Consider the following 23899-nt stretch of genomic DNA (forward strand, 5'->3'; position numbering starts at 1 on the left):
GAGTGAATGGGAGCAGGGGAAGAGGACAGGTTTCAGAGCATGAGGAAAAGCTGTGTCTTTCCAACTTTATTTTAAGCTATAACCCCCAATAAGAAACACATTTACCCAGTATATTTATGGAAACATAAAAATAGATATATTGAAAGAAAATTTTCATGAAATTATACCCTTCCAATGAGCAGTAGATTCTGATATTTTCTATTATATTTAAATTAAAAAAATTATTTTAGATCCTGACTCATTAAATAGATTCTGCATCTAATGAATGGGCTGAAACCCATAGTTTAAAAAACACTGAGCTGAAAGATAAAAGAGGGAAGGATATTTCCTCCTTGATCATGGACTCTTAACTAGGATAAATAAGGGCATGAAGAAGAAGGGAGCTGACAAATAAGGAGGTTGTAAAAGAGTCCATAGACTGTTGTCCTCTGCATTTGAAGAACCACCAAGCAGGTGGGCTACAAAGGTGGAACCTCACGGTTTGAGGATAAGATATTCCTGATTGTTAAAGTTCTTCCTTGTGGCTGAAGCAGAATTTGCCTCCCCCTGGTTCTCCTTATGTCCTAAAGCAGCTCATCTCTTTTGATACATGGTCAAGTATTTGGTGTTGCTCCCTTTCTCTCAAGATTTTCCCCCTTGATAATTAAATCACCTTACTCCTCTTATCGTTAGAGGTATCAGTGTTCCATCACTCAGTTCATTCTACCGCACACATACTCTAGTTTTTTAATATGTGCCACCCAGAAATTAATTGAACACAGTATACTAGTTGTGAGTTCACCTGTGTAGTGCCTATTGGGACCATATCCTCTCTGCACTGCTTAGGATCCCATACATTTACAATAAATTGTAGGAACTCATTAATTTGAAATTTTTTGCCTCCTTTTGAGCTTGCCTGCCCACCAAAATTCCAAGGCATTTATGAATTTCTGTGGAGTTTCATCTCCTACCTATATTGACAATCCATGTATTTTTAATTTTAGTAATTCTTTTTGTTTTTGTTTTTAATTTTTTTTTTAACTAGACTTCTCTCCCACCATGGAGCCCAGTGTGGGGCTTGAACTCATGATCCTGAGATTAAGACCCAAGTCGAGATCAAGAGTCGGACACTTAACCGACCAAACCACCCAGGCCCCAGTTTTAATAATTTTTAATATATGTCATCGTTTCTCTAATTAGAGTCAGACCATAGAGCAAGGCCAAAATGTTTTTAAGGTTCAGCTCTATCATTCAGTGTTAAATAGCTCCTTAAGTTTATGCTAGCCACGAACTTGATAATTGTGCTTTCCCTGTGTTTATCTCAGTTGCTAGTTTTGATGATTGATATCTAACTTCTTACCAAAGAGTCTCTGGAGGTTGCCTTTCTTCATTTTGAAAATCAGTATCCCAGAAGCTGGTGCAGTCACTATGGAAAACAGTTTGGAGGTTCCTCAAAAAATTAAAAAGAGAACTACCCTACAATCCAGTAATTGCACTACAGGATATTTACCCCCAAAATACAAAAATACTAATTCAAAGGGATACATGTACCCTTATGTTTAGAGCAGCATTGTTTACAATTGTCAAACTGGAAACAGCCCATGTCCATCGATTGATGAATGGATGAAGAAGATGTGGTATACATATACATGAAATATTATTCAGCCATAAAACAGAATGAAATCTTGCCATTTGCAACAACACGGATAGAGAGCTAGAGGGTATAAAGCTAGAAACAGACTCTTAACTATAGAGAGCAAACTGATGGTTCCCAGAGGGGAGGGGGTGGGGAATGGGTGAAATAGGCAAAGGGGATTAAAGAGCATACTTATCATGATGAAAAAAATAATAATAAAAAAAGAATAAACAGATGAGTATTAGTTTTAGTCAGCATTATGAAATACAAATGTAGATCCACTTTACTGACAGTTCACTGAAAATCGTGCATGTGCCTGTGTAGAATAGTTTGAAGAGAGAACTATTTTTTTAAGTACTATGAATTTATCTATTTTTTGCAGAAAATAGTATTTTTTTAGGCTTTGCTGTTAATTTTTAATTATGTAGTTAATTAATAAAAGTATTTTTAGATTCATTCACAGGTATAGACCAAAAACTGAAAGTTAAAGAATTAGCTCTTTGGGTGGCTATTTTGGGGGGAAGAATCCAATGACCACAAAGTCCCTAAATTAAGTATGAAAACACAGAGAATTTCTAAAGTGGGCCAAATAAAGACCTTGAAATGATCTCATGTTTTCTTAATTACAATTCTTACTTGCTATTCATATTTTATTTCCCCACTGCAAGATTAAGATTAAGAAATACAGTAATAATGTTTATCAGGAGAAGATAAATATATGTTTTTTGTTTTTTGTTTTTTGTTTTAATGATTTGAAGAAGCACTAAGAAGACTCTCTTGTTTAAAAAAAAAAGCGGGGGGGGGAATCAGCATCCCAAGTTCTGAGACTTTCTCTTGGCCTTCCTGGTTCCTCAGAGTTTATCAACAGTCATTTTATAGTTACATAATGATTATTTTTGCCTTGAGTCTTAGAACTTGAACTCACTTTCAGAGACGTATGCCTTAGTGTCTTTCACCATGCAGGATCTTTTTGAATGCACCACTCACATCTCAATTGGGTTTTTATTTTCAGTCTTGCTGTTTTAACCCCAGGAGCACAGAATTGGGTTAAATCATAGCTCTGGATTCCATGTGAGACTCTCATCATTGGTCCATTATAGAGGCCCACTTTTACTAAGTTAGTGACTTAGTCACTTCTAATAATGTAGCAACTACCCATAAATGCACAACATACGAGAAAAGTTAAACCTTCATAATAACTTACATATAATTGTATGGTCTCCCCCCATTAACCGATACCCCACCTCCCCATAGAAGGAAACCATCATCCTAATCCCATGTTCCAGATACCCTTGCTTTCCTTGTATATCGTTTTCACTTATCATACATATATACATGTAAATACATATGGGAATGTATTATAATTAATTATTAATTATATATACATATATATCACGTAAATACAAATGGGAATATATTATAATTATACATATAGTTATATATTTTTTTAATTTTAGTTGTTTTTAACTTTTAAAAGGGCAGTATGCTATATATAATCTCTTGGTACTTGTTGTACTCAATACTGTTTTCTAAGGTTCATTGACACTTGTTTGTATTGGTAGAGTTCATTGGATTTGACTATCACATTATATTCCATTGTGCAACTACACCAAAGTTTATTTACTTACTTTTCTGTTGATAGCCTTTTGTGTTGAATCTGTGGTTTTGCTAACGTGGAAAGGGTTCAAAATTCCTATTCTTCTTTTTTTTTTTTTTTAAATAAACAATAGACATTTATTTGTCCTAGGCTGGGAAGTGTAAATCTTGCGTCCTCACATAGCAGAGGGGCAAGGGAGCTCTCTGGGGTCTCTTTTATAAGGGCAGTAATCCCACTCATGGGGTTCCTCCCTCATGATGTAATTACCTCCCAGAGACCACACATCCAAATACCATCACATAGGGGATTAGGTTTCAAATTTTTGGGGAGGAGGTGCAAACTTTAGCATATAACATATTAACATTAGCATATAGAGCATATAGGAAGTGATCTCAGGAAATACTAGTAAGTCACTGGAGAAATGAGACAGAGAAAGGAAGGAAGACATCATGAGGGTTTTTTTTTTATATTTATTTTTTAATTAACATATAATGTATATAGTTTCAGAGGTAGAGGTCAGTGGTGCATCAGTTTTATATAATACCCAGTGCTCATTACATCATATTCCCTCCAAAACAGAGGATCATAGGGGAAGAGAGGAAAAAAATAAAACAAGACGAAATCAGAGAGGGAGGCAAAGCATAAGAGACTCTTAATCATAGGAAACAAACTGAGAGTTCCTGGAGGAGAGGAAGGTGGGGAGATGGGGTAACTGGGTCAAACTTCCTATTCTTATTCATTTCTACTATTGTATGAGAGGCAAGAGCTGTGGTAAGGTGTAAGAATGTTCAACTTCAGAAGAAAATGGCAAATGATTTTTCCAGGTTTATTGCATCAAATTACCTTCTTACCAACAATGTTTAAGAGAGAGTCTGATGAGCCACATCTTTCCAGTATTTGATATTATATGGTTTCTCAATTTCTGTTAACCAAACGGGTATAAGATGGTCTTTCATTGGGGTCATAATTTTCATTTCTCTTGGCTGATTTCTATATTTAAAAATCACTTCTTGGGGTGTGTGGGTGACTTAGTCATTTGAGCTTTGGATCTTGGTTTTGGCTTAGGTCATAGTCTCAGGATTTTGCGGTCTGGCCCAGCATTGGGCTCCATGCTCAGTGTGGGATTCTCTCTCTCCTTCTACCTCTGCCCCTCCCCGTGCTCACACAGTCTCTCTAAAAAATAAACAAACAAATAAAAAATAAATAAAAATCACTCTCTCTGGTGGTAAAATCTGAATCAAACAGCTGATGAGTAGCTCTGCACTTCTCTATTATTATTATTATTATTATTATTATTATTATTATTATTATTATAGCATCTGCTCTAAACCCTATACTTACTATTCCTCCTTCTCCTTGCTTTGGCTATATCTTGAAAAAATCATCTTAAATCTTTGTGTTTTTCAAGCCATACTTTATTTTAAACCTGAGATTAATACCCTTTTTTTTCCTGTCGTGTACACCACCACTTTACAAATTTATCCACATTGGCTTGTGTTGCTGTTGCCACTGCTTTTGTCATCATCATGGCCCCTCACACTCGGTTCCCAGAATGCCTCAGTATTACCTGTTACCTCTCCTCAAGAATCTGAAGCCATTTCACGCAACTGGGATGTTTCTACCAACATGAACAAGATAACCATGTGGAAGTCTCTAGAATCATGCCATCATAAGTTAAACACTCAACAGTATTTCCACTATTTTGACTTTCTGGCTGAGAAAATCTTTTCCTCCTCCTTCTCTTACTAAGTTATTGAAATATTTAGGATCCACATTAAGTTATGCCCAGGGTTCTATCCATTGTTGGTTTTATTAAAATTATCAAACACTAGGGTCACTTTCTTAGGAGATTACTCCCACTTCGGTCTCACCCATCAGCTGTTAGATTTAAATCCATACTAAAAGTTTCTGGTTTTGCTTCCTCCATCTTCTGAGGAGTGCCACAGTTAGAAAGGCAACTTAAAAATGTGTGAAATGTACTTGCTCTGCAGAAAGAAATGCCCAGGTTATGTGGGCAAAGTGAAGTGCCCTATTGACTGCTTATGGGTTCTCATCACCAATTTTGAATTTTGATCTAGACCCCTGAATGGTCTGAAGTATCCTCTATTTTAGTTTTCTCTCTCTCTCTTTTTTTTTTCTTCTAAATTCTCTTACTCCATGCTTCTGCCCCTTTGTGTGTGGATTTTACTCACTTTTTCCCTCCTGGCATATGGTATAACTCCTCTATGCCTGGAGTTTGTCATTTTGATGCAGAAAGCTAAAGCCATCTAATAGAACTGCCTCTTTACTTACCATATATACTACATGGATGCAGTTTGGTAGTGAAAAACATATCTCCTATACCTATAAATCCTTTTTCTTCCCAGTACATTAAAAAATTGCAGATCTGCTATAGTTTTCTTGTGGTCCCAGTGTATCCTCAATGTATCCAATCAGTAGAAGTTCAAAATAGTTTATAGGTTTGATGAGTTTTGTCAGCTATCCACTCCAAATTGATTTAAGCTAAATAGGTTCTAAAAATCACAAATTTTAACCTCTATATTAGAAGCAAATCCTACTAAATTTTCATAGAAAGATTTTTAAAATAGTTTATTTAAAAATAAATCTTTGTTAAAAAAAATTAAAATAAATATTTGTAAAAAATATTTGTCAGCTAAACCTCTAAATTTTTGAAGGAATTCCGAAAGCAAGCATATCATATGAATTTTTATAGATTAAAGCATATCATTGTAACCCAAAATATTTTTTCTGAATGTATTCTTCATCTCAAAACTTGTTTCTTCTCTATATTTCTAAAGATAATGAAATTTATATAGGAGATAATTTGAGAAAATTTAAAACTGCATTTTTTTCTTCAACTGCACATTTTTTTTTTTTAAGATTTTATTTTTTTATTTGACAGAAAGAGCACAAGCAGGGGGAGTGGCAGGCAGAGGGAGAGGGAGAAGCAGACTCTTCCCAGAGCGGGGAGCCCGACATGGGATTCAATCCCAAGACCCTGGGATCATGACCTGAGCGAAAGGCGGACCCTTAACTGACTGAGCCACCCAGGCGCCCCTAAACTTCACATTCTCAAGAGACAGATTAGTGTTCTGATTTGCTTAAATAGTAAACATGCTTGTTACCTGATAAAATGCCTGTGCTTTACTTCTGATTCCTAATGCAGAGGAAGGAAACATCAGATAGGTAATCTTAGCGGGCAGATAAGCCAAAATTCCTCTGTGTTTAACATTAGATGCACAGTATTTACAGAGGACCACAGATTTGCCTATCAGATGTGTTTTGCTCAAATTTTCATGGGTTCTTTTTCTTTTTTTAAAGATTTTATTTATTTGACAGAGATAGCGAGAGCAGGAACACAAGCAGGGGGAGTGGGAGAGGGAGAAGCAGGCTTCCTGCCTAGCAGGAAGCCCGATCCGGGGCTTGATCCCAGGGCCCTGGGATCATGACTTGATCTGAAGGCAGACACTTAACGACTGAGCCACCCAGGCTCCCCCATGAGTTCTTTTTCTTAAATTCCCGGTTAGCTGATGGTGTGGGAGCCAAGGTGACATTAGCACATAGCAGAACATTTCCGGCACTCTTGAATAAATAATTAACATCTTTATTTCTGTGGGGAAACATGCTAAGGGACATCTTTTCCAAACAGCAGAATCCTTTATTTTCTCCTCAGCAAACCATGTTGTCAGTCTTCTTATTCTAAATTGGAAAGGGTGATAGTATTTGTTGAGTGAACTAAAGAACTTGAAAGACATTTAGAATTGATCATCGTGTGGGTAGGATCATGTTTTCTGCCCTCACTCCCATCCCCACTTCATCTCCATACTCAAAATACTGGGAATTACTGAATTGAAACTGTTTTTCTGATTTGTCACTTATATTTAATTACTTGCCACCATTCACTTCACTGATACACTGAGTGCTTATGGACCAGAAGAAATCTTGAGAAGGGTTGGAACAATCTAACTTTGAAGAGCTATAGGTTTTTTCCCTGCCACGGGTATTGGTTAGTGACCAGCTTCCTTTGGTCAACATGATACTTTCTATTCCCAACCATAATAATAATAGCAATTGAGATTTATTAAATGCTTATTATTTTTCAGACACTTAATTATGCAAACAATTTGCATATGTTAATTCATATAATCCTCTCAGGAGCCCTGCTCCTCTTTGTCTTATTTCTACCTTAAATATGAGGAAAAGGAGACCCAGGGAGGTAAAGAAACTTGCCATAAGTTGAACAGCTAATAATTGGCAGCATTCTGTGTCCTCAGGCTATGGTCCTAATCATACCACTCTTCCTTAAATTTAGCAAGCAAAAACTTTAGCTGTGGCAATCAGATAAGAATATATGCATGGATTAGCATAACTCCTTTATCATTTCTGGGAAAATAACTCAAAATAATGGATTAGTCAGTTATTTTTCTATAAAATAATAATATTAGTAGCAGCTAGAATTTCATTTTCCTCCTTTGGACCAATTACAGTAAAAAATGAATGTAAAAGATTACAAGATTCAGTTGAAACAATGGACATGCTTTCTGTTAATTTTAATTCACAGTTACTGCATATATCTATATTCATGCATTCTAATGACAACATAAAATAAAACAATTATCCTTATCTTTAAGGCTTGCAGTTTCGTTTGAACAAGGTAATAAATGCATGAATAAGAGGTACATGTACTATGGTAGGGATCTCGTCTATATCTCCATGCTGTGCCTAAAATTGGCAATTTAATATTTTGATTTTGTAAATGTAAAGCATAATTTTCTTTTAGGTCCTGAATTCGTTGATAATGCCATCTACATTTACTGTATCTAATACCTGTTTCGACAATGTCGATGACAACTTAGTACAAATGATTTGGTGTTCCATGCTGCATTGTTTTGTACTTTCTGCCTCAACATATTCTAACCCTGCTGACCTTTTCTTAATGTTTTCCATGTCTCAGAGTTGTCATGATGAGGAAGATGATGATGGTGAAGAAGAAGTGAAGAGTTTTGAAGTAAGATGGATCTTTCTAGATTTGTCTTTTCTATTTTGAAACATTGTTTCATAGCTTATAACTGACATTTATGTTTCTTGCTTCATGGCTTATTGCAGCTTATTGTGTCAAGGAACTGCATGTCAGAAGCTGGATGGACAAATCTGAGTCCTAACATTTGCTAAAGTTAAGACCAAGGAACATAGAATAATGAAATAATCCAATAAAACCCATATGTTCAGAATGAGTGTCCCTGAGAACTCTCAGAGAGTGCTTCAAACTGTTCTCATCTCAGTGAATGTCGTGATCTGAAATTTCCAATGGACATTTGAGGAAAATATTTATTGAAGAGCAACATGACATCGAGTTTTTAATTAAACCCTTGGTTGGCTATTTTCTTCTGAAATGAAGAAGTCTTAAAGATCTGGCCTCTTTTGACTTCAGATAGGTCACTCATTCCCTGTACATATGTAGATGGTGGCACACAATGCCCTTTGCTTGCATGAGGCAGGAGTGCATATATTCCTAGGACTGTGTTCTGTTTTACGGTTACTTTCTCAGATGTTCTCAGCTCTTAAATATCCAGAAAATTAGAAATACTGCTCAATGCTAATTAGCCAGAAGGAAAGTAATATTATTTGACCCCATTTGTTTAGATTTTACTTTTGCTTTCTATGAAGAAAAGAGTTGTTGCTAACTACCACTTTTCTCCTTTTTTTTTCTTTTTTTCTTTTTTTTTTTAGAATTTTCAAAAAGAAATGAAGTGGAAAGAAATAGATTACATTATTATTTTTTTTCTATTATGTATCTGGATTTTGAGCTAGAAGTCTGGAAATATATTAGTAACCAGCAGTCAGTCCTTGTGACAGTGGTCCTACTGAAAGGTACAGGTTGAGGGGTGGACATAGAGTAGGGCCCCTTCCAGGAGCAATTTGATATGGCATCTCTGCAGCATTGAAATCAGTGTGTAGAAAGTACAAAAGCTAATCTGAGAACAACCCATGACTGTTGCTGAGAAAAAACGCCATAAGATTAATTTCCTATGTGACACTATAATCTTTTCTAATGTATGTGTGTCCTATTCTCAAATCTGTCTTTATTGATAAGAAACTGAGGTAAATTAGAATGAGCTCTGAGCAGCAAATAATACTGTATTTTCTGAAGTGCACACCATTTATGGTCTACCAGTTGTCTTCCGAGCAATTGTTTATTGCTATTTTGCTTCTTGTCCTCATCCTTCCTTAAGGTCACAGGATCCCAACGCAGCAAGGTAAAACTATATATATGTGTGTATTTGTCTGGGTCTGAGTTTTGGTTTCTTGTGACATTTACCTTTGTTAGACCCAACATCTTGGATTCTTTTGTAATAAAAGGTCTTGGTGATCTTTTTACAAGTTTGTAGCTCCCATGTACCCCTTCCTTGACATGGGTTTATTCTTCTTGGAGTTTAAATGACTCATAATTGAAATTTTATCCTACATGTGAACTCTTGGCTGCATGCTGTGCTCAGGTAAAAAGGGGCTAGCCCTTTAGCTGATTAACTTTTAGCTCGGGACCTTTCAGGACCGCATTCTGGCCTCATCCCCTCTTGATGCTTATTTAATACAAGTCTTGTTACTTGAAAAAAGACATGATAAATGGCATCACTGGTGAGATTGGAAAGAAGTCTACTTTCCCATTGTGCTAGTAATCTCTCCAGTTAGTAACTGGAGAGGATGTTCCACGATGTTAATATTGATTTCAGCATTCATTACAGGGAAGAACTTGATGATTATTTCTATCTCTTAATATATTTTGAATAGCTAAGTGCTTGGAACATTTGCTAAAAAACATTTTGATCTAGCATCACAAAATTTTTTCTTTGATAGGAACCCCATTAAGCTTATATTTTATTTTCATGAGACTTAATTCATAGGAAAATTGATCAGAACATCCCAGGGGAAAAAAATATCCATCATGGCTTTAGTTGAAAAAAAAATTGCTGTTAAAATGAATTTAGAATGTCACGAAGAATCTATTTAGAAGAAACAAATGATAATATTTTAACTCACTCTTCTATTTGGAGGAATATATTATTATTACACTATGATCCCTATAGATTTAAAAATTTGAATTCATACAGCTGTCAGATATAGCTCTAGTTGGATGGATATAATAGTTAATGACTTATAACAGACATAACAATAATATATTCTGGGCTTAAATAGTAGGTAATAATGAGTGTGATACTCAGTATTTATGCTTTTATCGCTAATTATCTCAAATAGAATTCTTGTGGATTATTGAGGGTCGAAAACATGAAGGTACCTCCTAACAGTAGCCAAAGATTTAATGTCCTAGCACCAAACTTCATGCCCCAAGAGTGTGGATATCTGTGGGATAAGGGTAGATAAGGAAGGTCAGAATCAGAAGGCATTGCTGGTTAAGAAAACCATCTTCCTCTGAAAGAGGAATGCAGTTTCAGGGGAATCTAAAAGCAAATCCAGTTTGGTAAATAGGGTCAAATTTGGTGACATTAGAGAAGTTCCCAATTCAGAAAAGAAGTCCAGGAATGGTTAGTAGAATCTGCTTTTAGCGTATAGGATTCAGGCCAGAGTGAAGACAAGAAATCAGGTGAGGATATGGAGCCTGACCTGAGAGAACAGGCTACCTGCCCTGGATTTAGGATGATGGGCAAGACATTCACGCAGTGGTGAAGGCTGGCAATTAGTCACATAACTGTCCCCCATGAAACAGGATTTTAAAGTTTCTTATGATTGCTACTTATAAGCATAACACCATAGGCAATATTGGGGAATTTGTACTTCTTAACCAGATATTTTACTGAATTTCCATGTGATTTGGGACTATAACTTACTGTGTATGCCTAATTTGTATAGCATGCTACTTCTCACAAAATATGTCTTCTGTGAGTAAGCAATAGAAACTCTTACCAAGTTGAGAAACAGAGATGTGCAGGTGCTCGCTCACCTATGAAGATACTCTTGTCTGAGGTTGACTCTGTGATACCAACAAAACCACTGACAATTTGACCAGACAACTGGATTATTACTTTCTCTTTATAAATTTAGTAACATACCAGAATTTTTAGTTGAAGTTTCTGGTTGTTTAATATCATTTAGAGATAGTCTCATAGTGGAATTTTCATCTAAGTTATAATATATCTGAGAGGTTATCTGGCAATTTCAAGAACTCTTAAATTATGTTAAATAAATTTGGGAATAACAGTGTGTGGTAATTGAATTTTATTCCCATAACTGACTGATTATTAATAGTTGCTGTACTTTCCAGTTAAATTCTTTATCTGTAAGTATTCAATGAAAATATGAAGAAGGAAGTAGGCATTTTTAAAAAGGGGCATTATAATTTCTGTGAGGAAAGAAACAAAGCTTAAGAAACATGAAACATGGGAAATGGGGACTAAAATGCTTAAAATATTTGCCAGCTCTTTTCTTATTCTATCACATCTATGTTTTACTGGTAGGATTCTGTTAAAACTTGCAAAGAGATTTAACTTGATAATTTTAATTCCCTGCTTCATCGAAATAATATAGGTAAATATTCTCTACAACTGTTTATTTAAAAACTTTATTGCTTATTTAGTTAAGTATATATAACCTTTTTAGATTTGGGACTACTTCAATACTAAAACTACAAAAAGGACTGTTAAATCTTATAAAGGTGAGGAATAACTGAAAGGGAAGAAATATCTTAGCAGTGACTCAAAATGTCCATTAGTACAGTTGAGTGCATTGTTTAGCTGTGAATTTTTAGAAGCCAAAGCAAATACTAATAATGACAACAACAAATTAATAATGTTGCAAGTCAAAGCAAGTCTGAGCAACATGGATTTTTCTCACCTAGATTCACAAAGAGATTTGGTACCAGAACAAACCCCATTTTTAAACTTTGATTTTGCAAAATACACACAAATGTTCCCCATACAGTTGCTTCTTCCCTAATGCCATTCTCTAAAATCTGAGTGTGTGGCATTAAATGCTAATTCAATGGAAGCATTTCTGTGGACTATTAAGGTACTATAATATAGATTTATTACTTAATAAAGACTGAAATTAATGACCGTGGAGCTTAAATAAGCCAGAGGGATGGAGCATTGACTTGCCTTCTAGACCATTTTTCTCAAATATTAGGCAAGTTGCATCATCCTTTGGCAAATGCCCAATTTCTAATTCACAGATGAATTCTCTGCTGAGTCCCTGAGGTCTTATTATTCTGTACTGTTGATTAAAGAGAATAACTTGTGTCTTAAATACTAAATACACCTATGGCAGAGTTGACATTCTGTAATAAAAGACTTAAGAGACTAACTTATATTCTCTTCCAGATGGGCCTCAGTCATAACTAAAATGACATCATACCTGCTAAAGTATTCAGACCAATACCCAGCTCGTATTCCAAAATATGCACCACTAAGTGTGGAAAAATCAATTTAGGCCCCAATGTCTTAAGGTCTGATGTTATATAGCTCTACCCAATGACAAAATCACCTTTGTCTGGCCCCTCCAGTGGTCTAATTTTGAATAGAATTCCATTCCTTGGCAATCCTGCAAGAATAAATTGGCTGTAAGATGTACCCTCTCCAATAGCTATATAATTTGATCTTTGAATGGGTTTATTTAGTTCTGTTCATGGGAACACAGCAATTTAAATAAGAGGGGCTCCCTGAATCTTACCTAAGACAACACTCATATATATAAAAAAATCAAAGATACAGCTATGGATATAGAACATTGAAACATTGATTCCTTTTATCAGGTAAACTTAAGAGTTACTTAGTTTCTACTACAGAAGCACTGTGGTATCCAAACTAGGGACTAAACTGTTGAGTTGCTTGTTGTACTGTTGAATCGTAGAGGGGAAGGGAGAAGGAATTTTGATGGCCACTGTTCTCATGCCTCTTGCTGTAACCTGCTAACTGCATTGTTATATACTGAAATTATCATCCTTAAGTAATACCCTCATGTCTCAGCCCAGGTTTCTTAGAAAACAGAGCAAAGAGATTCTGTGCTAACACTTTATTGGGGTTGGGGGTTGATATAATCCCAGGGGAGTAAGAGTGAGGAGGAAAAGAGAGCAGATTATCTAAGGAAGGAGGCAGCGCAAATACAAGGTAGTGGGTTCTTGAGCTGACCGTGCCTATTCAACATAGTATCAGACGGCCCTAGAAAAACTGTTATGTATGCATCTTGGAACAGTGCCTCCTGGGAAAGAAGGATGAGCACTGGTTTTGCCCCACCTCCTGTCTTTTATTGGTCACAGGGACTTAGTTTCTTCACACTTCCTGATGTTAAGCAGATTTTCCACGCACACCCACCTGGGAAAGCCAAAGCCAGCTTGGGTCCAACCTACCGAGAGTTCAGGCACGGCAGTCTCTCTGTATATGGAACCTCCTTAGTGGGTGGTAGAAGTGGTAGGAGCCAGCTTTTATAACCACACTCTGTCTGAGAAGCAAGGCAAGTTGCCAAGTCTTGGAGAGAAAGGGTGTATAAGGGTGCGATGAAGTACTGGTCCTGGCATGAGGAAAATTCCCAGAAAGCACAGTCCTCTCTATTGTGTATGGTAACTCAAGCATATCAAGTATGTGGACCCAAATAGCAAACTGTATAGAACATATACTTAAACATATAGTTGTGTATTTTTGATGCACACAATAGTTTGACATAGTGTGCTATTATTTAAAAATAATCCCAGTTGATAATAATTAATCCCATAATGCTTGACTGCATTATGTAGAGCAGATGAGATATAGCAGAATCATTCAGAGCATAGATATTTGAACAAACCACCTGCCTTTGAATCCCAACTCCACCACCTACCTGTGTGATCTCAAGCCTCAATTTTCCTATCTATAAAATGGGGCTAATTATAGTATCTATTTCATGGGATTGTGGTAAGGATTAAATTAGTTAATACATATAATACACTCAGAACATTGGCTGTCACATAACAAGCTGTCTAGGTATTTACTGTTATTATGCCTTTTTTTTAAAAAAAGATTTTATTTATTTATTTGACAGAGAGATAGAGCCAGAGAGCACAAGTGGGGGGAATGGCAGAGGGAGAGGGAGAAGCAGGCTCTGCACTGAGCAGGGAGCCTGATGCGGGGCTCGATCCCAGGACCCTGGGATCATGACCTGAGCCGAAGGCAGATGCTTAACCATCTGAGCCACCCAGGCGCCCCTGTTATTATGATTTTTAATCAATTTTACCTTCCTACTAAAATCAAGCCAGGGAAGCCCTTAGAAAAACTTTCACAGGATGGTGAACACAGAACTACCCAGGACAGGAGACATAGGATCTCATGGAGGTGCTCACCAGGTGACCTTGAGTGGGTCACATTTAAATTACTCTGTGCCTCAGCTTTTTCTGCTTTGAACTAAAAGCTTTAAACTAGATGTTTTCAGGGGTCATACCCACCTTTAAAAGTGTCTAATTTGCTTTTCATGAGTAAGTTCTTTTCATTTTTCAGGGCCATTTCATAGTGCTCCTAAATTCATGAATATTAATAGAAGCATGCAAATTTTTGGTATTTTTTTTCTTCTAGTCTTTTGTGGAGGAGTGGAAAAGAAAATAAACTTGATGTTATTTAGACTAGTAATGTCACAATAAAAATGCTTTATAGACACTAGCCTAGCTTCTGTACATATATATGTATCTCTACCTTTTCCTAGTTTGGTGTTTAAAGTATCACACAATTATACATGACACAGGTAGATATAGAAGGAAAAAGTATAGAGGTATGAGAGGGGTTCAAGGACACCAAGTGGAGCCTTCCAAGAATGAGGTTAGTCCAGAAACCAATGCCTTAGACTCTTGCTAATTAGCAGGAGTTTGTTAGCACTACCGATCCCAAGCTTTCTAGGAGTGAGCATCAAGTCACAGAAATTTCACAGTTTACTGTATCAGTGAAATAAACACAGTCTTCTTGTTTGGGAGAAACAAAAATTCCCGAGGATCTCTGTGAGGAGGACATGTCATATAATCTGCAGCAATTCAATAGAGGTAATAATTTGAGAATTTATACAATAAAGTTCAGATGTCCAGGTGACATCTGAGGATGGCTGAGCATAGGATAAGTACCAGGAGTCTAGAAGAATGAAAGGACTATGTTTCCTTAAGACAGTCTCCAGAAAAATCCCTCTCTCAGCTGAATAGGTAACATTTGGCAGGGAATTAGAGACTGCATCGAGTACTTACAGAGTTCACGCAGCTGTTTCTCAAGGGTTGATCTGGGGTAGGACCAGTAACCATGTGTGAAAACTTAGAATTATAAACACTAAAACAGCTAGAACTGAGAGAACTCAAAATCCAAATAATGACTTGTCATGATCTGCTCTATGGTAAAATTTATTCTAACTTCTCTTTTTCCCGCAAATTATCCCAACATTCTGGCACCTTCATGATCCAGCCGTACCTTCGTATTAGTAGAGGTCATCAAATCACCTTATTGTTCTTATTCTTTCTTTTGTCAGGCTATGTTAGTAGAACTACATAGCATTTTCTTTCTGTATTCAAGGCAGTATTCAGTACTTTTAAGGCTTAAACAAACAAATAGGTAAATGAAGCCTATTCTAAATCAATTTTGTGCTAAGAACAAACCCCATTCCCTCTAATGATAACTCAGTCTAACCTTGCTAATTTGATACCTTCTGATTTTATAGTGGCTCATTTTTCTCCTCCTACTTTATAGTTTGTTTGTGAAGCTTTTTGTGATGTAGTATAAATTTTGTCAACAGGACCCTGAAATTGAAAATTAATTCAACGCAGCTAGGTTTTATTGTTTTAGCGTAGTGCTAATTAGTCTAAATATGCTGAATCCAAGGGAAACAATATTTTAACAAGCGTGGAAGTATAAGTGATGAAGAAGTAACCCATAGTCACACTACACAGCACATCTAAACTCTAGAGCCTCCAACACATTAACTGGACTACATTTTTCTGCTTTAGAATTTTTGTCCTCTCTGATTGTCTATTAGTAAAACTTCAGCATTTAAACAAAGTTTGCTTTGGGTAAAAACATTTCTTTCTTTCTTTTTGTTTTTTGTGTTTTGGTTTTATTTGTTGTTGCTGTTAAAGAGAGAACATTAGAAATTATGCCCATCCTATTGAAAAATAGAACTCTGGAAGATTATTATACTCTTCAGTATTCAGCAACAAAGACAATGGGTAATAAAGGTACAGACAGTAAATTAATTGAGCTAAAAAAAACAGAGTTTGAGAATTATTGTTTGCATATGTATAATTCTCGACCTCTTTGACCATGTACCAAAAGCAAACTAGAGTTTCTCATTTTACTAGCCTTGTAGCTCTTCAAATGAAAAGATAACATTTGTCATTTCAGATTATAGATACTACATGATACCACATTATTTAGTTCCGTTACTCATTCATCACATTTTCTTGAACACCTATTATGTGCAGGGAACTTTACTGGATATGTACACTTGTGTTGTGGTTAAAACAAGCAAACAAAACCTCTGGAGACCCTGTCCTCATGGCGACTTACTTGTAGGAAACTCCATATACATTCATTTAAATTTTAAAAAAATTTAAAATTGATAAATTTGAGGGACCATCCATTTTTAAACAAAGTTAGAATCTTAAGTGTTTTCCTAGCACTGCAAGTCAATTCTTTATGAATGTGGCCAACCTACAGTACCAGAAACTAGAATGCCGAACAAAATTAATGAAATGGACAATACAACTCTTATCTATATTTTTGTTTTCCCTTAGTGTGAGTTGGCCTGTTTGTGTCGTAAACCAAATTACTACTACCATTTCACTGCCGTTCGCTTTTGTCCTCATAGTTATCCAATTGAATCTCCTGTATTTCCATCTTTTTTTTCTTATAATGTTGAGATTCAACATCACCTTGTAGGTTATGACTACATTTAAGATGCCAAATCAAAAGAATATTTAATGTTGACTTATTGCGAAATTATGGGAAAGATTTTTAAAAAGAGTTCGGCTGCTAGAGATTTCTGTTCACTTACAGGTAGCTTCCACGTGCAGCTGAAGAGAAAAACATTGTAAAAACCTTTTCAGCAGTTGCTGAAGGCTTGGAAGCTCAAAGGAAAAAAAGCAAGCCCACTGGGCTCCCGCAGCGTTAGGCACAGACCGAGCTGTGATGCACAAACCACCCAGAGTGCCCACGGCACTGAGGAGGGTCCATCAGAAACAGGGTACAAGTTTTGCTGTCAAAAGGCTGCTCTCCTTTAAAATATCGTTCATCTCCATCGTAGGGATAAACTATTTTCTCCATCAAGGAGCAAGGGGCAGTTGTAATTTTTTTTTTTTTTATTTCAGTATTTTTCTCATATAAGACAAATTTTAGAAGAACTGAATGGATTTTTTTTCTTCAGGCCTTCTACTCCCTTCCCCGCCCCCCCACATCAAATGCTAAAAGCGAGGCACCCTGGGAAAAAATGAAAGAATATTAGCACCTTTATTACCAACTTCAGTCATACTAAAAGCAATCATGATGGAGAATACTTCCCATTCAATGTCTGCAATTTGATCATAGGTCTGATTTATTACCACCACTGACCTTGAAGAGACTCATAACAATCTTATTAGGAAAACAGCTGATAATTCCTAGTTGCTCTTGGTGATCAGAACTTTTTGCCTAAGAGAAAATTGAAATTGTGGAGCTCCTCCCCCCACCCCAACCTTTTTTGTAACCTTAGAATCATTGAAAGACTGAACTTCAAGTAGAGGTATAATGTTTATTTAAGACCCTTTGGCAGTTTAGGCGGAATCTGGGATGGGGCAGGAACCCTACTTTAAAAAGATGCTTTAAAAAGGTCCTTTCAAGTTGCTATTTCCCCAAGTAAAATACTTTAAAAATATCTATCTTCAGTTTTCTCAGAAAAGCTAATCTGCAGTAAATTTGAAATTAAAGAATTTTCTTTCTTTCCACATAATCCATCATTTTATCATCTGAAAACTTTCTGGTTAAGCTTTCAAGGTTTTATTTTATTATGCTGTGATAAAATCTCCAACGGTGAGATTGAATTACATGCCCAGAAGCACTTCTTAAAGGACAAAGTACCAGAAAGAAATAATATTAAATATCTTCTGAAGAGAAAGCTTCCAACTCAGTATGACAAAGAAGAAACTCACCCGAGAGGTTGACCTGATCCCTCTTTATGAAGTATGGGTTTCCTGCTTCTAGATCAGTGTATCTTTTTTAGCTTGATATTTTTTTTCATATGAATCTCATCATCTCCCCTGAAGTATTTATTATTATTGAAATTTAGATGCTGTGTGAGAAAAATGAGGGTGCTCTTTGCCCAGGGAGTTTATTTTTTAAAGAAGGCAATTTGATATCCTGTCTATCTCTTGATCCTCCTGACATTGATCCATCAGGCGTGATTTCCATTACTGAAGAGGATAGTGGGGTCTAGAATGTACTGTACAAGTTCTAGCAGATCTTTGAGGTGGTCCACCTACTTTTGGAGCACAAACAGCAAAGGGTTTTGTGGTTTGTTTGTTTGTTTTACTCAAGAATATATGGCATGCTGCCATCTTGCATCTTCTTTGGGTTTCCTGATGACTATCTTCATATGTTCTATTGGGTCAATAGGAGAATCAGTCTTTCTAATTCCCTTGCCTCTTTAGTTGATGAAAGTGATAGGGCGGTTCCTTAGCCAATAATTTCTTATCACTGTCTTACTGAAAATGTCTTCCACAAAAGAACTGGTTACGCTGGGAAGCAGAAGTGCAAAGTTCTTACATAGCTCTGGCAATGGGAGGAAAGTGAAAGATTGTTGGGTCTAAAAGGAGGGATCAAATGTTGCTGACCAATTTTAAACCACACCTGAAGAGCAGGCGAAAGGGTCTTCTTTCAGTTTTTCTGAAACTGTGTTGTAACGACAATATGGTTTTGTGTGTCTGTGTGGTTTTGTTTCTGTTTTGTTCTTGACTCTGCAGGAAGAGGTTTAAACATGAAGGCAAACCTTGTAGATGTTAGCATGGCTACATACAAAGCAAAGCTGCCTTTTTTTTTCTTTTCTTTTCTTTTCTCTGCTTCCATTTAGACCTATCACATAATTTAAGAAAAAAATAAAACTTTAACCACAGGAGCTCTAACTATAGTGTGAAAAAAAAAAAAAACCCTGATCAATTTTGTTTTCGCAGCACGATATTATCAAAGATTTAAGAAACAAATTTGCCAGCCTCGGCGAGAACTCTCTGGTAACAGCATAAATGTCTGTGTTGGTTGCTTTTGATTTGAAGGTTTCTTTTTTCATTTGTTTGAGCCCATTTCTTCGCCCCCCTTTTAGTTTACTTTCTTTTTCATATCCTGTAACTAGCAAGCCTTCATTTTTTAAACCTCTTCCATCTTCCTGTGTCTATTTTCCGTACTTTGGATGGAAAGTTTATGGCAGCAAAACTGTCACTCTGGCTACTTGTGCTGCAGCTCTTTCTGCTCTTAGGTCATACATGTTTTGGCCGTTGTGTTATGGACATGATACTAATTGACTGTTTCATGTCCCATTGACTAAGCTTCTCTACCACGCCATTTGATGGACTCGCTGTCCTAGGGCTCTATGCAACTTTCGTTTTGCAACTTATACTGCTTAGTTCCGTCTCAATTCTCCAGCGAACTGGATAGCTCAAGTGAATGATCCTACCAGTCTTGAACTTGCTGTGCCTTTATATTTTATTTTATTTTCTTCTTTATGTTTTTTTCTTCTTTATGGTAGTTTAAGCGGAAAAGAACAAACCCCAGCCATTTGCACTAGCAGCACCATGCGGTATCGTTGTTACCACCAGAGAATACAAAATATAAAGGCACACTGCTTCTTTTATTCTTGGGGGGTGACTGGGGAGATGTGTATCGTAAGTCCGCTACTTAGTTGAAGCCTACCTTTTTATTTGTATCAGCTTTCAATTTTGCTTAAACTCCAACACGTCTCAGTGAATGTTTTTCTGTCATTCGGTGATAACTTGCAACTCGAGCCATTTGCTGAGCAGTATCAAGTTACGGCCATGGCATGGGAGATGATTGAAAACGTAACAAACTGATGCACAAATGTATAATTCAGAAAGTGCAAGTTGCAGTGACGAAGTATAGTACTTCAAAACTGTGATACAGGCTTTGGACTGATCAAACGATTACAATTGAGAAAATCCATCCTGATAAGCCAGTACCAAAAGTATATCAAGAAAAATACAAAGGGGCAAAACCGAGAGTCGAATATTGTTAACATCTGTTGAATAACATTGTTGGTGTTGAAATGGTCCATAATGTTGTCATAGAGCCCATACATGAAGAGATGACTAAAAGTACAGTATATAGAAAGCTGCTATGCTTAATGACAGCCACAACATAAACGGTTGGGATTTGTGTTCAGGAAAAAGAAATGGAAAAGCAAAAGCTTCTGTACCAACAAGCCAGGCTCCATGACCGCGGGGCGGCTGAGATGGTGCTGCAAACCATCAGTGCCAGCAAAGGTGAGGCTCGCTGCTCCCCTCAGACTCCTTTATGCCCTAGGAGCACCCTTATTTAAATTCTGCTGATTTAGTCGGTCCCTGAATTTCTTGTTCATCACGAGGTCGGGTGACTTCAGAAAAGCAGGCTCTCATTAACCCAGTCCGACACTGGGTTTTTTTCAGTCCTACTAAAATGTTTATTTCTGTTCATTAAGTTTTGGAAATTCTATCGTGACACAGGCCTAACAAACCATATAAATCAGGGATGGGCAAACGTTTTCTGTGAGAGGCGAGATAATAAAACGTTTTTGGCTTTGCTGGCCTCGAACTCTGCCATAGTAACAGGGAAGCAGCTAGAGACAATACGTAAACAAACTGTGTGGCTGAGTTCCAATAAAACTTTATTTACAAAAACGTATGACAGGCTGGACTTGACCCTTTAGTCCATAGTTTGCTGACCCTTGATGTAAAAGTTTAGACTTTTTAAGTGAGCCCTTCTTAACAATTAAAATACTATTGTATTTTTCAGTGCCAGCCAAGATAATTTTTCTTACATTAGTAATATCTTCTTTGTAGAAACATTTTTACTATAATTTGTAATGGAGTGGAGAAATAACAGTTATGCATTCTGTTATTAAGCACCCCTTTCCCAGATTCCTAAGATATTTCTATCTCTATTATTGTTTCTTTTTCTGTTTTTTTTTTTCTATATTCCATTTCTAAGGTAAGTAGAGGTGAATAACATAAAAATAAAATATACTCAATGATAGACAACTGGTTGGATTTAAAATTTTGTCATTATTGGGCTCCTGGCTAGCTTAGTCAGAAGAGCATGTAACTCTTGATCTCAGCCCCATGTTGGGTGTAGAGATTACTAAAAAAAAATAAACTTAAAATTTTGTCATTATTATTTGAATGACTTAAAATTGTGACCAGTCATCCTAATAAAGCAATACTATAAACATAGTAAGATGAAAGTTGAAATGAAATGATAAATGATAAAAGTTGTTCAAACATAATATGGAGAGAAGAGGGGAGAGTAATTTTCCTTGAAATCTTAAGTAGCTCTTATTCATTTCAAGTATTATTTTAATATTCATGATTAATTTTGAATCTTTATAGTTTTAGGTGTCAGTATTTCAAAATCAATTGTTTCTTTTTTTTTAATTTTTTAAAGATTTTATTAGAGAACGCGCATGCAAGCAAGAGGGAGGGGCAGAGGGAGAGGGAGAGAAAGAATCTGAAGCAGACTCTACCGAGCATGGAGCCCCATCTCACGACCCTGAGATCACGATCTGAGCTGAAATCAAGAGCTGGATGCTTAACCAACTGAGCCACCCAGGCGCCCCCACCTTTTTTTTTTTTAATGTCCCCATACAGTTTCCATTCCTGAATACATCAGACAGAATTTAGTAAAAACACTGATGGGAAAATATGCATTATTATTCTTGAAATGTTTTTGGTACATAAGTCAGTCTGTCCATTGTTAGGCAGATTTGTAGGGGAGTGATAATTTTAAAAGTGTACGTTTTGAGGCAGAAATGGTTAATGTAGTAGGTGAAGTGATACAAGGAACGCTACTTTTTGTATTTTTTCAGGTGATACTGGACCAATGGTAGCTGCAACTTTGAAGCTTGGAATTGCTATCTTAAATGGTGGCAACTCCACAGTACAGCAGGTAATGTCTTTAAGCCAACCCCATAAAGTGCTCTTCAAACAGATGGACCATATCATCATCCCATTGAACTGTTCTAGTCATCCTAGAAGAACTAGTAGTTGTAAAATTTTTCATTTTCTGTGTAAAAAAAAAAAATGCATTTATCTGATGGCCATTTCCTCCCAGGATTCAAACATCTAGGTCACACCCTGCCATGTGGGGCACTAAAAGGCTCTTGAGAAGTCTGAAGTCCTATCAGATGGTGTCATCATGTGAAATTTGCATTTCATGTGAATAAATCAGCATGAAATGGTTTGTTTTAATAGTGGAGAAAAGTAAATATTCTCACCTCAGGAGCCTAGTTTGGCAACATGTTTTATAGTGTTATACCATCTCTCTCATGTTTTTCTGTATCGGCTTCTGTAATGAGAAAGGACAGTTTATAAACATGGAACTGATAACCGTTGTTTCTTGGGTAAGTTTTGGCAACGCAGGGAAAGGGCTCCCCTACCAGGAAGGGCAGGGTAAGAAGGGAAGGCTAATGAAAACCTTAGGATATTTGACTTCGGGTTGCTGTGAGCCCTAGAAACACGACAGTGGGACAAAGCCCTGAATATGTTCCCAGAAGAACTTTGATTCTAAGAAAAGCAGAGAAAATCTGAAGGTTGCCTTTGGGTTGGTGAAGATTTGGACTAGGTTAAGTTAGCAACCCAGAGTAGCTGAAAAATTCGTCTTTACATTTTTCTCAAATTGCGTGCCTTTTTCTGCAAATACAATTGTGACATTTTCGGGCCAGAGGAGTATATCGGTCTAATCTAAGCCAGGGGCCTGACTTTTTCTTTTTAATGCCTCTGACAGTTTAGTGAAGCATCTGGACTCCTCTTGGTGTCATGTTTTTAAATTGCAAAGTGAGATTGCACAGGTTTACACAAGAAACCACACCTAGTGAAATGTGGTTATTCAAATATTATAAACAGGTTTTTGATAAAGTAATTTGTGTTCCTTTATGAACTCATTAAATAAAAGATCTAGTACTTGATCTAATTATTGAGAAGAAATGATTAGTCTAAACATTTTTAAATCACTTCAACAATGACTGATATGAAGATCTCTGATATTTCTATTGGTGACGATATCAGGGTCTGTGTTGGTTGCTTATATTAATAGTTGAAAGGAATGCTAAGTTTCCATTAGAACTTAGTGAAAATAATGATGTCTTTTTTCCCCATCCAATTTACAGCTGTCCTTTTTTGATTTCCATAGCAAATGACTACATGACTTAAATTAAAAAAAAAAAAGGAAAACTGAAGAAAGCTTATCCACCCTCTATAATATTTAGCACAAAATAATTTCCCTTTATGTTTTACTTCAAAAGTCCTTAATTATATAGCACATAGATTCAGAAATCCTTGGAGCTGGAAGGAGCCATGAGAGATCATGTAATGTACATACTCGTCTATGCAGGCTTTTCTTTTTTCTGTAAACCTTCAGATACATATTCTACCACCTCCCTTTAACTCTGAGCCATATTCCTTGTGTTTTAAACTTCCAGTGATTAATAAGTGCTTCATGTTTTATTAGACC

At 36.4% G+C, this 23899-nt stretch overlaps 1 protein-coding gene across 3 annotated transcripts in view; it reads left to right on the forward strand.

The window, feature by feature from the left end:
• The window catches only part of RYR2 (ryanodine receptor 2), a 739460-nt gene that overhangs the window by 640862 nt on the left and 74699 nt on the right, over positions 1-23899 (forward strand). For all 3 annotated transcript variants that reach the window (XM_032430318.1, XM_032430320.1, XM_032430321.1), the window contains 4 exons: positions 8167-8220; positions 9446-9469; positions 20580-20679; positions 22257-22336. In XM_032430318.1, coding sequence (XP_032286209.1) covers positions 8167-8220; positions 9446-9469; positions 20580-20679; positions 22257-22336 — 258 coding nt within the window. The remainder of the gene's footprint in view (positions 1-8166; positions 8221-9445; positions 9470-20579; positions 20680-22256; positions 22337-23899) is intronic.

Source organism: Phoca vitulina, unplaced genomic scaffold (assembly GCF_004348235.1).
Source record: "Phoca vitulina isolate PV1807 unplaced genomic scaffold, GSC_HSeal_1.0 scaffold43, whole genome shotgun sequence".
Lineage (NCBI taxonomy): Eukaryota > Metazoa > Chordata > Mammalia > Carnivora > Phocidae > Phoca > Phoca vitulina.